Here is a 14,354-nt window from a genome sequence, read left to right as displayed (position 1 = left end):
CTCAGACTTGTGTTCATGCTGAAGTCCCCTTTTATAAATCCTTTAGTCTGCAATCCCTCTAACTGTGGTTTGTTTCCTCATCTGCTTTGATGCTGCAAATTCCCCCTCAGCAGTGTAGAGCACTTGAAGTTCTTAAAAAAAAATCTGTACCCCCTTAGTCCCTTGAAATGTAATGTGCCAGTGTATTTAACCTACTCTTGATTATTGAGTATAAATCCCAGATTTGAGCTCCCTGTGCAGAGCAGGGGTTGAGGCTTTCAGAACTGAAGTTCATGGTCAAATAGAAGGGGCAGGAGAGGCTGGGGAAGCCCCATGGTGGGATGAAAACATTGTTGCCAGTTTTTTTCCTTGCCCCAGCAACCCCTGCTGTGGGGGCATGGGAAAGGAGCAGAGCACAGTGCATTTTGCCCTGACCAACCCTGTGGGAGCTGTTAGTAGCTGCCAGGTTCAGAGCAGGCTCCAGGCTGTTCTAATCTCTGCTAGGACTGGAGAGCAAAAGGGGAGACCCTGGGCTTTGAGAGCATGGGCACTGCTCTGTCTTAGCCCAGAATCCTTCTGTAGTGCAGCTTCTTGAGAAAAAGAGAGAGAGAGGATGTCAGGGATGTGATGGTGCTCTCGGTTAACTGTGTATATGTGGAATGTGCCATGTAGTTGAATTTCCTGCCTTCAGAAGGGCAGGGGACCTCTTCCTTAGAACAAGACAGCAATGAGCGAGACATCCCCTCTTCCAGTTGTGGGATTTCAGCAGAGGGACAACTGAGGGATGGTGGAAAGCAGTGGGTGCTCCTGTCTTGAAGAAGTACAGATGAGGAGTGAAGCCATCAACTATTTCAACACCCGCAAAGGTGAAGCCACTGCTGGTGTCCATGCATGGGACAAGAGTAGGCCAGGGCCTTGATCTCTCTCCAGCACACAAGAAGAGCATTTGGTCTCCCAGGCTGTTTTGCTGTTCCCTCTTCTCTGGTGTATGCTGTAGTTTTCTGACCTGGCTTCCTGAACCTGCTGCATGAGGCCCTGTTCTGTTGAAGTGGCTACTGGAGAACTGCAGGGGCCTTTCCTGACCAAGGTGCTCTGGATCCTCAGCTTCAGATTGTTAGCGAGGGTGATTTCACTCCCCCAGATAAGAGCTCTGCAGAGATTAAAAGGAAGTGTCAAGTCTCTCTTTCTCAGTGGACACCATCACTCTGCAGAGGAAGAGTTTAGAAAGATCAGAGACCAAGTGCAAATATCCTTGAACTTCGAAGGGGTTCTGTCATGAACCAAAGCTCTTGTCTGCATGGGCCTGCTGTTGCCCCATCAGCTTTGGCAGTGGCCTAGAGAAGAGTTACTCTTCCTAGCCTGGCTGCATGGTTTGGTTCTTCAATGTCCAGGGCACCCTGCAGTCACACACTTTCTTCCCTGGGTGTCTGGCTAATGGAGGGTGACAGCTCCTCATGCTGCTCCCAGGGAGGGATCCAGCTGAGAGGCTGCCTGTGGCACTCAGCCCTGTTCCCACAGGGAAGCCTGCTTCAGCTATTTCCAGCCCTCTCTTTGATCTAGCCTTTGACATGAAAAGACATGTCAGCCAGGTAAAGGGAAACAAACAAAATGCAGCAACAGCCCCACATCTCTGCTTGCACATGATCTGTTCCCTAGCACACACCTGCCTCACAGCCACAGATCCTTATCAGCCCTCTGATTTCCTTGCTGTCATCTCTGCTTTCCCTTCATTCTGCTGTGTAACTTCTAGGGGCAAATTTCTGCGTCATGTTCCCTGTTCAGTGAGATGTTGCGGCTGCTGGGCTCCCCCTCTCTGGCATTTCACTCCTCCAGAACACAACCAGTATGGGAGATACCCCGTGTGTCCCCCTCATTGCATGCAGTGCCAGCAATAGGTGATAACAAATCTTCATTTCCTCCCTAAACTGCTGCAGTGTTTCTGCAAGCAGCTGTTTGCAGCTCTTCAGAAGTAGCAGTAAGTGACATTGTCCCTCCCTGGAGACCAGATCTTCTTTTTTCTGCTAAGCAGCTTAGGACTTTTCAGGGTGAAAAGTACAATAAAAGTATGAGAATTTGCTGGGCCAGGGGCTGCAGACACAGCAGAGCACAGTGTTACCCACCTCTGTATTTTCTAGAGGCCTAGATGTTCTAGACTTGCTGAGAAAGCAGACTTAAGGAGTAAGAGTATTGTTGAGATGCAGCTAGCTCTGTGGTGGGGATAACCACTAGCACCAGCTGCAGATTAGTGTGTGGGGGAAATCAAACAGAGGTTGACTCCTACTTTTATCAGTGGTTCATTTTCCTGTGGCATAGGCAGGCTTCTTGGGTTTGCAAAGCTGGGTGTTTCTGGGCAATCCCTGAATTGCCTGCTCTGGTTATTTTCTGTGACTTTCAGGCAGCAAACCAGGGCTGGAATCCTCTAGTAAGAGGATGTCTGCCCAGTCTGGGGCCTGCAGACCCACGTGAGCTGTGCTGCTATGAGATGGGGCCCAGTTTACAAGAGTTCTGTGCTTTACCCAGCCAGCAATGGCTGTGTTTCATCCAGGCTTCTGCTGTGATGATTTCTTGGGGAAACTGCAGCCTGTGAACCAGCCCTTCTAGCCCTCTTTCTTCCCACAGACAACAGGGAGATGAGCTCCTTTCCTGCTGTCCTACCTGCCTTCTCCCATGGCGAGAGGTGACTTGGTGGCTTAGTGCTGGTGACAGGGCTGGCACTAAGCAGGGTCAAGTGCAACAGCACCAGCCCTTCTCTGCATACTTGATGTTTTGCTGAGGCCTCCACATCATAACAGTTCTGTTTTGGGAACAGCCTGAACTGGGCATGACTTGACACTGAGGACCTTGTGAGAGCAGTTGCAATTGGGAGTTTTTTGTCCTTTTGTCTAAAGGAGAAGGGCCCTTGCTGCGCCAGGACCCTGCAAAGAACTGGCCCAGCCCCACTAGGAAAACAAGCAAGGGTGAGAAGAGAAACTGAGGCACAGACACCTTGCTGACCCACTCTGCAACCCAAGCAGTTGACTTTCAGATTCATGCTTTATCTTTTAGTTATTCTGCTATGTCCTGCAGGATTTGGGATCCTCTCAAGCAATGGGAAAGGAAGCAAAAGGAGAACAAAGGGTTTTTCCTGCTAGCTCTTGTCACAGGAAGTCCTGCACTGTCCAAGGGAACCACCATGACTGAATGCAGAGGCACTGGGCTTTGAGGCTATACAGAGCAAAGTAGAAGTTCAGGCAGAGGAAATTCCTGTTCCCATTCTCTCTTCTCCTTTACTAGTTTGGTGTAATGCCACAATTAAAGATTAACTGCCTCTAAACAATATTGCAGAGCTAACACCCACCAGCATGTCCTTGTGCCCAAGATTAGACCTTCAGAGCAGCAGGATTCAGGCAGAGCTGATGTGCAATCAGCACTTGAGAAGCAGAACTGCTAACTGAGGTACCCACTGGTGGTACCAGTAGCTTTAACTCTGCCCTTCTGAGCAGACACACTGAACCCTCCCCGAATGAATATTTTAATGCTGCAAGCACCTGAGTGCTGAGGAGCAGCTCTCCAAGGCCCCAGCTTGGCTTTACAGGGCCTTGTGCATTAAGGGCTTGAACTCAGCCTGGGCACAGCAGCAGCAGCCACCTTGTATGACACAGAAAAGCCTGGCAGATCAAGTTAATAACTTTCTTTGGGGTACTGGGAGCAGGGTGGTAACATGACTGTATTATCAGAGCCATCATCCTCTGCATAAAAATCATGCCACAAAAAAAAAAAAAAAATTCTCTTTAGGGAACCTTGGTTTTGTGGTTTTTTCCTTTTTTTTTTCCTTTTTAGTAAAATACAGATTCTGGGATATGGCAGTTGGACAAGAGCAGGATGGGAGTGGGGGGAACTCACAGAATTGAGCTTTTGCTCTTTGTTCCATCAGCCTTGGTGGTACACTGTAATCTCAGGTTGTCTCCCTGGCAGACTGCCTGCATGAGGGAAGTTCTAACATTTGTGCTGGGGTCACTGTTAAATGGAAGTGTCACCATAGCAGGCTGGTGGTGGCATTTCTGCTCCTGTCACCATAGCAGGCTACCGGTGATATTTCTGTTCCTGCATTAAGAGCACCTCTGCTCAGATCAGCAACAACCCCTACCAAAGCAGTGGGTCTGTGTACTTTGGCTGGTGAGGAACAAGCTGTCTTAACTAGAGTCCTTCCCATTCACACCCCATCTTCAACTTTAGCTTTTTGTGTAGAAACTTCCCTCTGGGTTTGAAAAGCAGCCATGAAAAGCTGTGCTTGGGAGGAAGATGCTGTGACAGAAAACCAGAGCTATATTTACTAGTTTTGCACAAGGGGCACTGCAAGACTTATCCCCACAAAAATCATGTTTGAATTAATGTCTCTGGGATAGACTCACCTTGGTCAGGCTTAACCCTGCTTCCTTCCTGTTCTTGCCTCTGTTGAATATTTTTAACCTACCGCTTCAGAGGCATCCTGCACAGTCTTTCCTAGCCTGCTCCTGCCCTTCCTGCCTTGCTGCCCCTGCAGCAAGGGGGACACACGAACAAGTCTTGCAGCTGGCATCTTCCACTGACTCCACCTTCTGCAGCTCAGTTTGTGACACCATTTCCTGTGTTTATGGACAGCTTTGGCTTGTCAGAGATCAAGGATAACTCACTGCAGGTTTATGACTCAGTTCAGATCAGCATCCTGTGCAGATCCAGTGTGGGGAACCCCAAATACTGTTTTTACAACTGCTTTGAGCTCAGCCTCCCACAGGAGCTTTCCAGCCTCTCCAGTTCCTCTTCTTAACTGGATGCCTGCTCCATTGTGTCTTTTCCCCCCATAGATTTGTTTTTTACTGCTTTCTGTAAGTGGGGAACTGAGCATGGCTGCGGGTGAGCATCCACCTTATTTTCTAAAGACAACAGATGCTTCTCTTTCTCTGGAAGTTCGTTCTGCATCTAGTAGCTAAGAGTGCACTTTATGTCCCCTGTCCTGATACCTCTGTACCTGTGACAGTCCTCTCCTGCTTCACCAAGTAGAAAACCAAAGCACAAAATGTCAAGTCATCCCTCAGTAAACCTGACCTACCTTGGAGTTACACGAGTGTAAGTCAGGACTTGCTGGACTGAAGTCAGCTCAGTTCTGCTGATGGAAAACAGGCATAAGAGGAACGTCTTAGCCTCAGCGCTGCCTAGTGTCAGGCAAGGAGTCATTAAACCAAATTTGGCCCTAAGAACTGCTCCCCATCTCCCAGCTGAGCTCCAGCCTGACTTAGGACATTATTTCCTACCCGTTTCCACAAGTGCTTTCTCCCCCCGCATACCCCGCCACATCCTCTGTGTTTCAGGACAGGCATTTTCTGCTAGATCCACTTGGATATAAACAGCACAAAGGAAGCAATAAGGAAACTCCTCCCTACCCCTTGCTGTAACCACTTCAGACGTGCTGCCAGCTTGCTATGGGGTACAAACTATCACAAACTTGGGGAGCTCCCTTACCTGGAGAGACTTCAGTTCTGGTGAATCAGTGGCTGTCAGGGAGCAGATGCCCATTTCAGTGCAACAGCCATGCTGCAAATTGCAACTGCTCCAGAGCGCCTGTCCATGCGATGCTTTCAGGCTCTTCTTCACAAGTCAGGTAGGCTGGTTATCTGTTAAATAGGGAGAGAGAGAGAGAGAGAGAGAGTGAACACACAGAGGAAATCAGGCAGTTTCCTGTTTGTTTATCATGAACAAAAGCTTGTTTGGCTGGTCCCAATGTTGCTAGTGGGCTGGCCCAGCTGCTGCAGAGCTAAGATGTAGAGCTGAGCTCTTCCACTAGCGTGAAAGGAGGGAGAAGCAAGACAGAGTCTCCCAGGAAAAAAAAAAAAACAACAAACCAAAAAACAAACAAATGAAACCAAATCTCTCTGGAAATTTGCAGCCAAAGCAGGGCAGTGGACAAGGAGATTTCAGCTTGGCTGCTACTCTTTGGTCTCAAGCAGGAGATGTGTTCTGGCAGCAGAGAGGGCTGCAGTCCCCCATAGCAAACCCAGCAGGTCTTACGTTCCCCATTACCAGCAGACTTTACCCAAAATCTGCTCCTCATAGCTTATGAGTCTGTGCTGCCATTCACCTAATTGCTCTGGGGCCACAAAACTACAGGGCTTCAGATTAAAAAATTGCCAAGCCTTTACCAGCACTGAGCTCTCCAGTATTAATTATTCATGCTAACAGTCTGGACTCAAAGACTCAGTGCTGTTTTATGAAGTCAAGCTAGAGCAGCTTGCACCTCTAAAGTAGTTTCTAGACATTTCTGTTATTCTTGTCCACCGTGAATTAGCAATAAACTACGGATGGCCTTTCAAAGGTGGGAGAGGAGGGCAGACAGCAGAATTGCTGCTGCCATCTGCTGGGACAGCAGCCTGCTGGCCTCTGCGTTCCTCAGCTTGCATTCATCTTGGGTGACAACTTCACACACTTCCTTCCTGGCTAATGTGGGCTGTCATGGTTAGCAGCAAAGCTACATCACTCACCTGCAGACACCCTCATTTATTTCTGATTAGCAAACATCCAGGCAGAGGTTTGGGACAGAGCCTTTCTCCAAGCACATTTTTGGGTCCTTTTAGCAAGGTTGCTTAAGGAAGTGAGTGCTTTCTCCGGCCCAGTAACACATCCAGCCTTGCTGGGGAAGCACTGGCTTTATGTAGTCTTCTTGTCTTTCCTCTGAAGAAAGCCAATTTCAAATTAATTTGATGGAGAATTAAAAGTTGTCAAATATACTAAATTCAAAGTGTTTTGTGCAAACAGGTGGCAAAAATGAAGGAAAACAGATCACACAAAGCATTCCCCTTCCTGACGCATATCATGGCTGCAGTCACAGCTTACCTTGGGCTGAAGTGTCTTACCCAAAATGATGTGGCACATGGTGGTCATGGGGTACCACATCACAGCCAGCAGTTGCTCCTCCAGACATGGTCACAAGACAGCTCCTCTCTTAAGGATGAGGTGAAAGGGGCAGATCTGCTGTTTCTGGAGCTTCTCCAGCACCTTCATACACATGAGAGTTGCAAAGAGCAGGCAGCCCTTGCAATAGTGCTGCCCTGCAGCTGGGAGCCAGCCCCCTTAGGCCAGCAGAGCAGCCAATGACAGTCACAGGACACCAGGCCGATGGAGCAGTTTGGGAGGGCACAAAAACTCTCTGCCCTCAGGACAGAGCCACATGCCTTGACCCTCTCTCCTGTTTCACCACCCCAGGTTAAGCTCTGCTTTCATGAGCAAGTTTTTGTTATGGGATTATCATAAGCGACAAGGTTAGAAACGCCAAACAGAGAGGGTGGGAACGCTGTTTGTTGGCGCAGTGAGGGCAGCCTGCCTTCATGTTACCCAAGCCCGAAGCTCACTCTATTGCGCTGACAAGTGAGCGCTCACGCCCTGTGAACACCTCATGAATGCTGCGAAGGAAGGGCCAGTGCTCTTGGAGACAGCATTCAGCCTTCAACTCTCTTCAGTCCAGCCTCGACTACACAATCTTGACTTTTTGTTTTTATATCAACTTTTCAGCATCTGAGAAGTTTGGCAGAGAATGCCAGGCAGTGCTCACTCACTGTGGCAGCTCTCAGAGCAGCATCCATCCAACAAGCAGAAGACTGTTCCCTCACCCAGTATCCCTGTGCAGCCCACAGAAAAACACATCCTGATTTTAGGGTCACTGTTCCCATCTGGAGCCTGACAGCTCGATGGTCCACGTGGTCTACAGGGCTGAAGAGCAGCTATAAACACTATAAACAGGAGGTTCAGCTAGCACACACCACGACAGCTACAGGTTCAAGAGCAGCTTTGAAGTCTGATGAGTTCATGGCAGCTTTAGGCATTAAGGCAGGCAGAGCAAGGGTAAAGGAGCAGTTAACAGCCAGGGAACATTTGTAAAAAGAATTACACCCAAAAGCAAAGGAAATGGTGATTAGTCAGGCCCAAGGGCCACCGTTAGAGCCTCAGACACCTCCTCCAGAGAGGCTAACAGCAAAAGCAGCAGGAAACACTCCACACTCCACTGAAAATGCAGAACTGAAGGGAGAGGTAACACAGAGCCACAGAAGCTGAGAAGGGATTTCAGACACGCTGTTTTGAGCCCAACACCTGGTACATGAACCTAACAGAGAGAAACACAGGAAACACTAAGGGGGCCTTAAAGGGAGCCTTGGGAGAAAAATGGAAGCTTCCTTACAAGTGCCTGAAGTGGTAAACCAGAAGAATAAAGAACAAGAGCACTGGAGGAGGAAGAGGTCTGGAAGTTATTTGGGAGTTATGGACCTGACTGCTCAGCTGCTTAAAATATTTTGCAAGCTCAGGCACCTCATCACTGCAAGAGCATACCCAAGTCTTTCCACTTTGCCTTCTGCAACAACCCAAAGTGGCTGTGCAATGGTAAAATGAGCCCACCATTGACAGGAGCTTTCCTGAGGGCTTAGCATCCTTAGGGTAGCAATGACACCCACCTACAATTGTCTTGCTCATGGATAATGACCATCATACAAGCACGTTATTTGCAGGATGAGTATAATGGTGTGCCAGGCTAGGGCCATGCCTTCTGACAGGTTTAAAGTTCACTGTAGGCTCTATCTGGTACAACACACCCCCCATTTTCGTTCCAACAGCGGTGCTGCAGCAAGAGCCTGGAAAATGTATGTACATGCAGTAAATAACAGCCTGAACTGTGCATGGAAACTGTTAAAAGCCCTTGCAATAACCTCAAGATACTCTGAGCCTTACCTTGTTGCAGGAATTCAGCCTAAGAATCGTATTTCAAGCTTTAAGGTGTCAGGAGCAAGACCTATTTGCCTGTGCTTAGTGACTTTTATTCAGATAATCTAGCACAAGCTTGCTCCACTGACCCAAGCTTCATTCTCCTGCGATACAAAAAAAAGAACCAAGCCCCACACTACTACACTTGGGACTGTGACATTTATTGAAGGCTGGTTATACAATCTCGCCCATCACATCCTCCTCACGATTCAGGTTCCCTAAATAAAAAGAGCATTGATGTAACAGAGAATTCTGCCCACCTCCGACTGCCTGAGCCACGGAACACCGAGTCTTCCCCTCTCTGTCCCAGGTGCCCTTTGCAATTGGCCAACTGCCTCTTTTACTGACCTTGGTGGAAGGACCAACGCTGCACAACAGGGCAAGCGGGCGCAAACAGATCAGTGTGCAGTGGTGAGGGGAGAAATGGAGATGTCCTGTTTCCAGCATGTAATGAGAAGTATTTCCTGCAGAGGAATTATCTTCTTTGTGCCTGAAATCCACCTACTACATAAAGTGAATCTCTTCTATTCTCACCCTCAGCCACAATCCACTCAACCTGTATCGCTGTGGTTCACACAGGCACAGCAGAGCCACTGTCCTAACAGCCGAGATGTCCTCTTACTCTCAGCTGACACGTGAAATAAGACTGGCTTGGCTGAACAGTGAGCCCTGAGCATCACTGTCCCATAGTCCAGGACCTGGAAGTCTGTAACGACCCTGCCTCGGCCAGCCTAAAGGCACTGAAGCATCGCTGTGAAACCTGATTGATACAGCACTCGTGGTCAGGGAGTCACCTGGGCTACCTGAATGTCCCAGGAGTCAACAGATGAGAACTCAGCTCCTGTTGCTCAAACTGCCTGGAAAGGGGCAATTCTCAAACCTAGCTTAATGGTCAGTGGAGCCATTGCTCTCACCGTACATGGGAGGAATGCAGGTTTGTTGTCAAGAGCGTTCAGTTTTATTTGATTAATAATTCAAAATGGGTTGAATTTTAATTTCCTCTGCTTTTACCAGTGAGGAAATTGCAAAGATTCTTTTGGAAAGGACTGATCTGGTAGGTAGAGGTGACCGGGCTAGCTATGGCTGCAGAGCGAGGTTCACTGCGGCAGCTGGAGGAGCACAGACTGTCCAGAGGGCAGGTAGGTGATGTTGCGGGACCGTGAGAGCTGGTACGCGATGTCTTCAGCTGCCTCCAGCTTGCGCAGCTCGATCAAGCCATCGCCTGCAGTGGCCAGCGAGTTGGCAATCAGCTCTGCTGCTTTCGAGTCTCCCTCAGCAGAAATGACAGCTGCTTTCTTCTGCTGCTCAGCCTGAAAGTTGAGAGATGAGAGTGGACTAAGCAACAGAGAAAACAAGAGCGAAAGAGAAGGAAGATGATATTGTCATATTTAAAATAAAAATTCCCACTTCGCCACCCTACTGTTCTTTTCCCCAGTAGGACAGCTAAGATAGAAGGTGATTTTTTTTTTTTAAGCTGTATTCTCATTGACTCTTTTTCTGTCTACTGTGGAAAAAAGATTGAAAAATTATCTTGAAATTACCTTATCAGTCTTAACCTCATGAACCATTAACCCGCCTAAGGGTACTCCTGGTGGAAAATTGTCTTTCAAAGATTTGTGAACTTCAGTGCAGATAAAACCAGGCCAGATAAACATTTCTACAGTTTAATCATCCTGGCTGATTACATGCATCTTACTGCATCCACTGGATTAACTTTGGGTGTAGTTGCAGGTTTTTTGCAATCTCAACGGCCGTGCATTCTCAGCTGTACCAGGGTACTTTAGCATGAAATAATTTGTGGATCAACCAGGATCCTGGGTTGATCCGAGATTCCACAATCTTGCACACAGTCAGGAACACCTAGGGCACAGGCCCCATGCCCATGATAGCAAACCCCCCAGAGTGCTTTGGCCACCCTCTCAAAATTCACCAATAGCAGGATCACTCGGGTTGCAAATCTCAACCTCAAACCCATTTCTAACTGACACTTCCTCCTGAGTGCTGTTTCCTCCCTTCTCCTCCACGCAGCCATTTCTGTTCAGCACTCCAGTAAGACTGGGACATGATAGTAAGAGAGGAAAAAAAAGCCTCAGAACCCAACACAACTAACCTTAGGCTTCATCTATCCAAAACTTACATGCCAGAGCTATGAACTATATCAGCATTACGATCTTAAGTGACTTCATCATTCAACCTGCCCAATCTCCTGGACAGGTGAGATGTTCACTGCAAGCTAGAGTGGGAAGGAGATAACAGGAACCATTTCTGAGTTTCTCAGAAGGACAAGGCACCTTTTCCACGATGAATCTGGCTCGCTCTGCTTCTTGCTGGGCCACTTGCTTCATTTCGACCGCCTCCGTGAACTCCTTGCCAAAGGTCAGATGGGTCTGCAGGACACAAACCAAGCAAAGTCCACAACACTGACAGTTTACAGCAGCACTGCTGCGACCCACACAGCTCCTGGGGGGAGGCAGCTTGGATGTGTCAGTGAAACTGGGGTGGAAATGCAATGCTAGTGTCCCTAAAAGAACAGGAACAGAGACAAGCAGGCCTCCCCATCCAGTTTGAAGTGTCACGGGAGACACCACAAGCATAGCTGCAGTCTAGCAGATCAGTAACACCAGTGGCTTCAGAGACACACCACCCTCCACCTTTCACCTTCCACTATGGTCTGGTGTGCTCAGCCCAGGCTGTCTGCACAGCTGCAGGCTCCTGGGACAGGAACTCACCTTTCCTCTGTGTGCTCAGGAGAAAGCACCAGAAACAAAGAATCAAAACTCACATTTTGCAGAAACAAAGTCACCTTCTCATGAAGACTTCCTGTATGTTCAAAGCCAAATAAAATACCTTGTTTCCCTTTCCTCTAAGCAGGCTTTCAAGGGAGAGACCTGCTCTCCCAAAAGAGAGGGAGAGGTGCAGGTATAAGCCAGATTGCAACAGATTTATTTACAAGTCCTGTAGGGAGGTAGGAGGGAAGAGCTCCCTCCTTGAATACTCTTAGGAGACTACACAGCCAGGAGAATGACCAATACTTAGTTAAAAAACCAAAGATGATACAAAAACTGTCCATTTGCATTACCCTCTCATGCCTAGTGCTTTCTCCTGTGTCTCAGGGTGCTTGTGGAACAGTGGGCTTCTCTAAAGCAAGGTGCAGCCTGACCCACCATCCTCAAGCGTTTGCTCTTCAACTGAGCTACAAAAGCCCTGCAACAGTGAAGTCTGTTGCTGAGCCAGCAGAGCAAATCCTTCAAGGGCTTGCTCAAGGTCACTGAAGGCCAACGACAAAACCAGAGGCACTGACTGGGGCTGTGGTCACTACATCCCAGGCAGCTGCAAACAAACAGGCCACACATTCAAACTTCCAGCCCACCCTTCTCTGGCCATCCACTGATTCTCTTCTCCATCGCTCTCATCTGAGCACACTCCAAAGGGAAAAACCAAAAAAGGAGAATACTTACCAAGGACACATCATCCAGGATGAGCCCGAAGGTTGCTGCTCTCTCTGTGAGGTCTTCGCTCACTTGCCTTGAAACCAACTCTCTCTGAGTGATCAATTCTCCTGCATCAAAGCGAGCCTGAAATTGGCGTGGACAACAGTGAGAAGGAAGCTCCCAGAAGTGATACATTCTGCGTGCTCTGCTCGTCTTTGCAGTCTGGAGTTAATCCAGTTCTCCCAAAGCAAGCAAACACTGAGCTGCTCAGGCACTTGAAGCAAGAGAAAGGCTGAATGACTGGGAATTTAGGTGTAAGCTGGAGAGGAGGCTGTCCAGGTGAGTATTTAACATAAAAAGTGAACTAAAGCTCGTTAGTGATTATTTGGCAGTCCCTCAGGGAGAACTTCATTAAACTGAAATCTAAGATTACAAGAGAGGTGAAAATCCCCGTCTACTCCCTGCGACTCTCAGCCTGAAGAGAAGAGCTGAGAGCAGGTAAAGAGGAAACCTCTTTCCATCCAGAGGTCATCCAACACAAACCAATTCAGGCCAAGCAGTCAGAATGACCAAGATACAAACAATTACTGTAGCTACAATTAGCTTTTCTGGATGGCCCAGGAGGGTGGAAAGAGCAACTTTATTCTGGATCACAACACATTCCACACTCAAACGGGTCCCTCACTGCTAAAAAGAGGAAAAATCGGTGACAGGCAGAGCCCAGCAGCTCACACTGTCCTTACCACAACAGACTTGAGGATTTCGGTTGTGATTGAGGGCAGGACACGCTCATCGTAGTCCTCTCCAATACTGGTGAAAATCCGCGGTAACTGGGCAGTCACTGGTCTAAAGAGGATACGCAACGTGATGTTCACGTTCTGTAGATCTGCAGAGAAAGAGCCACACGTTTAGTAGCACATCATGGGGACAGGAGAAGACCTGTAGAGGACAACTTCAGGGTAACTAAATGAGAAAGGATAAACATTCAGACGTCTTTTTGCCAGCAAAGATGACTTATTTTTACCACCTCGAGATCCAAACCCTCCTTACTGATAAGATTTAAGCTTCAGTTTGTTTGTGATGCAGGGAATTCCTTGCCTTACTGTAAAGACAGAGACTTCACATTTAAAGAGCAATGTACAGGACTGAAGGGAGGGTCTCTCAGTCTGCCCCATAACTAAAACCACAGATGAAAGCATTCCTGACTCTGTGCCAAACTAGAACTAGGCACACGTGGGATCTCCACGTCCAGAAGAGTAAAATCCCACCCAAATACTCATTTTGTGGAAGTTAAAGGTTATAAAAGCCTGGATTGCAGTACAGCTTTTTCCTCTGTCCACTCAGCTGCTGGGCAACACCAGCAGAAGCCACAACACATCATCACCTGCTTCGCCTTACAAGAACACTGCAAGTGCTCACCTTTGCTGCCAGTGATCACAGGAATGTTCCGGGGGCGAGAGCGGCAGTCGAAGATGATGGGTTTCTGTACCCAGGGGATGAGGAAGTGGGTACCTTCTCCTACCACTGCGTCCTGGACCCCGCGGAATCGGTCAAAGATGACAGCTCTGTGGCCCGCATCAACTGGAGAAGAAAACAGCACGTCAAGCACGGTTTCACTGTTGCTCCCAAAACCTCCTCTGTGGAAACGGTCTGTCAGGGATAGCTAGAGCTTTTTACTATAGGAGACTGGTGAAATTAGTTACAATTTTGGGAGCAACAAGATGTAGCTGTGACTCTCAGCCCTCCCCCAGTCTGCTCCCAAGGGGGGCATCTAAATGATGGCTTGCTAGAGAAAGGATCCTGCAAATCCTAAAACACCCCCCAAGGCTTCATGTCTGTCTCGCCCCCGATGCCATTAACAATAACAGCAAGGAGCAGCCAACATAGTAACCAGAAAAAAAAATATGTATAAAAAAAGTGAACTGCTGCTCCCACTCACCGTTGTAAAGAGCAGAATTAACAACTCCACCTGCGACAGCCAACCCCAGGCCGAGCTTTCCCAGGCTCTCAAACACCTTCGCAGCCATTTCACACGTCCAGTTCCAGCCCCTTTAACGAGTCCCTCCTGCAGAAACCCCCGGGCTTGTTAAAACCGCATGAAGCAAGGAGGCTGGGGAAGGGTGGGAGGGCGCTGTGTAAAGGGGCGCAGGGAGCCGGGGATTAATCCCCACCTCCAAAACC

At 48.4% G+C, this 14,354-nt stretch overlaps 1 protein-coding gene across 2 annotated transcripts; it reads right to left on the bottom strand.

Annotated features, from left to right (window-relative positions):
- Window positions 1-9,677: 9,677 nt before the first annotated feature.
- PHB (prohibitin) lies at window positions 9,678-14,256 on the bottom strand. 2 transcript variants are annotated; one of them, XM_010190290.1, is made up of 6 exons: window positions 14,113-14,256; window positions 13,593-13,754; window positions 12,917-13,059; window positions 12,201-12,317; window positions 11,034-11,129; window positions 9,678-10,052 (listed from the first exon to the last, which is right to left on the bottom strand). In XM_010190290.1, the coding sequence occupies exons 1-6, from the start codon at window positions 14,198-14,200 to the stop codon at window positions 9,840-9,842; spliced, it is 819 nt and encodes a 272-aa protein (XP_010188592.1). In that variant the 5' UTR covers window positions 14,201-14,256; the 3' UTR covers window positions 9,678-9,839. The 2 variants fall into 2 exon arrangements, with proteins under 2 accessions (XP_010188592.1, XP_010188593.1); XM_010190291.1 differs by lacking the exon at window positions 11,034-11,129 and having other exon boundaries at window positions 9,840-9,890; window positions 12,294-12,317; window positions 14,113-14,245.
- Between the last annotated feature and the right edge of the window lie 98 nt (window positions 14,257-14,354).

Source organism: Mesitornis unicolor, unplaced genomic scaffold, assembly GCF_000695765.1.
Source record: "Mesitornis unicolor isolate BGI_N332 unplaced genomic scaffold, ASM69576v1 scaffold47978, whole genome shotgun sequence".
Taxonomy (NCBI): Eukaryota; Metazoa; Chordata; class Aves; order Mesitornithiformes; family Mesitornithidae; genus Mesitornis; species Mesitornis unicolor.
Note: the sequence above shows the minus strand (reverse complement) of the source record. Positions and strands in the feature narration are given on the sequence as shown.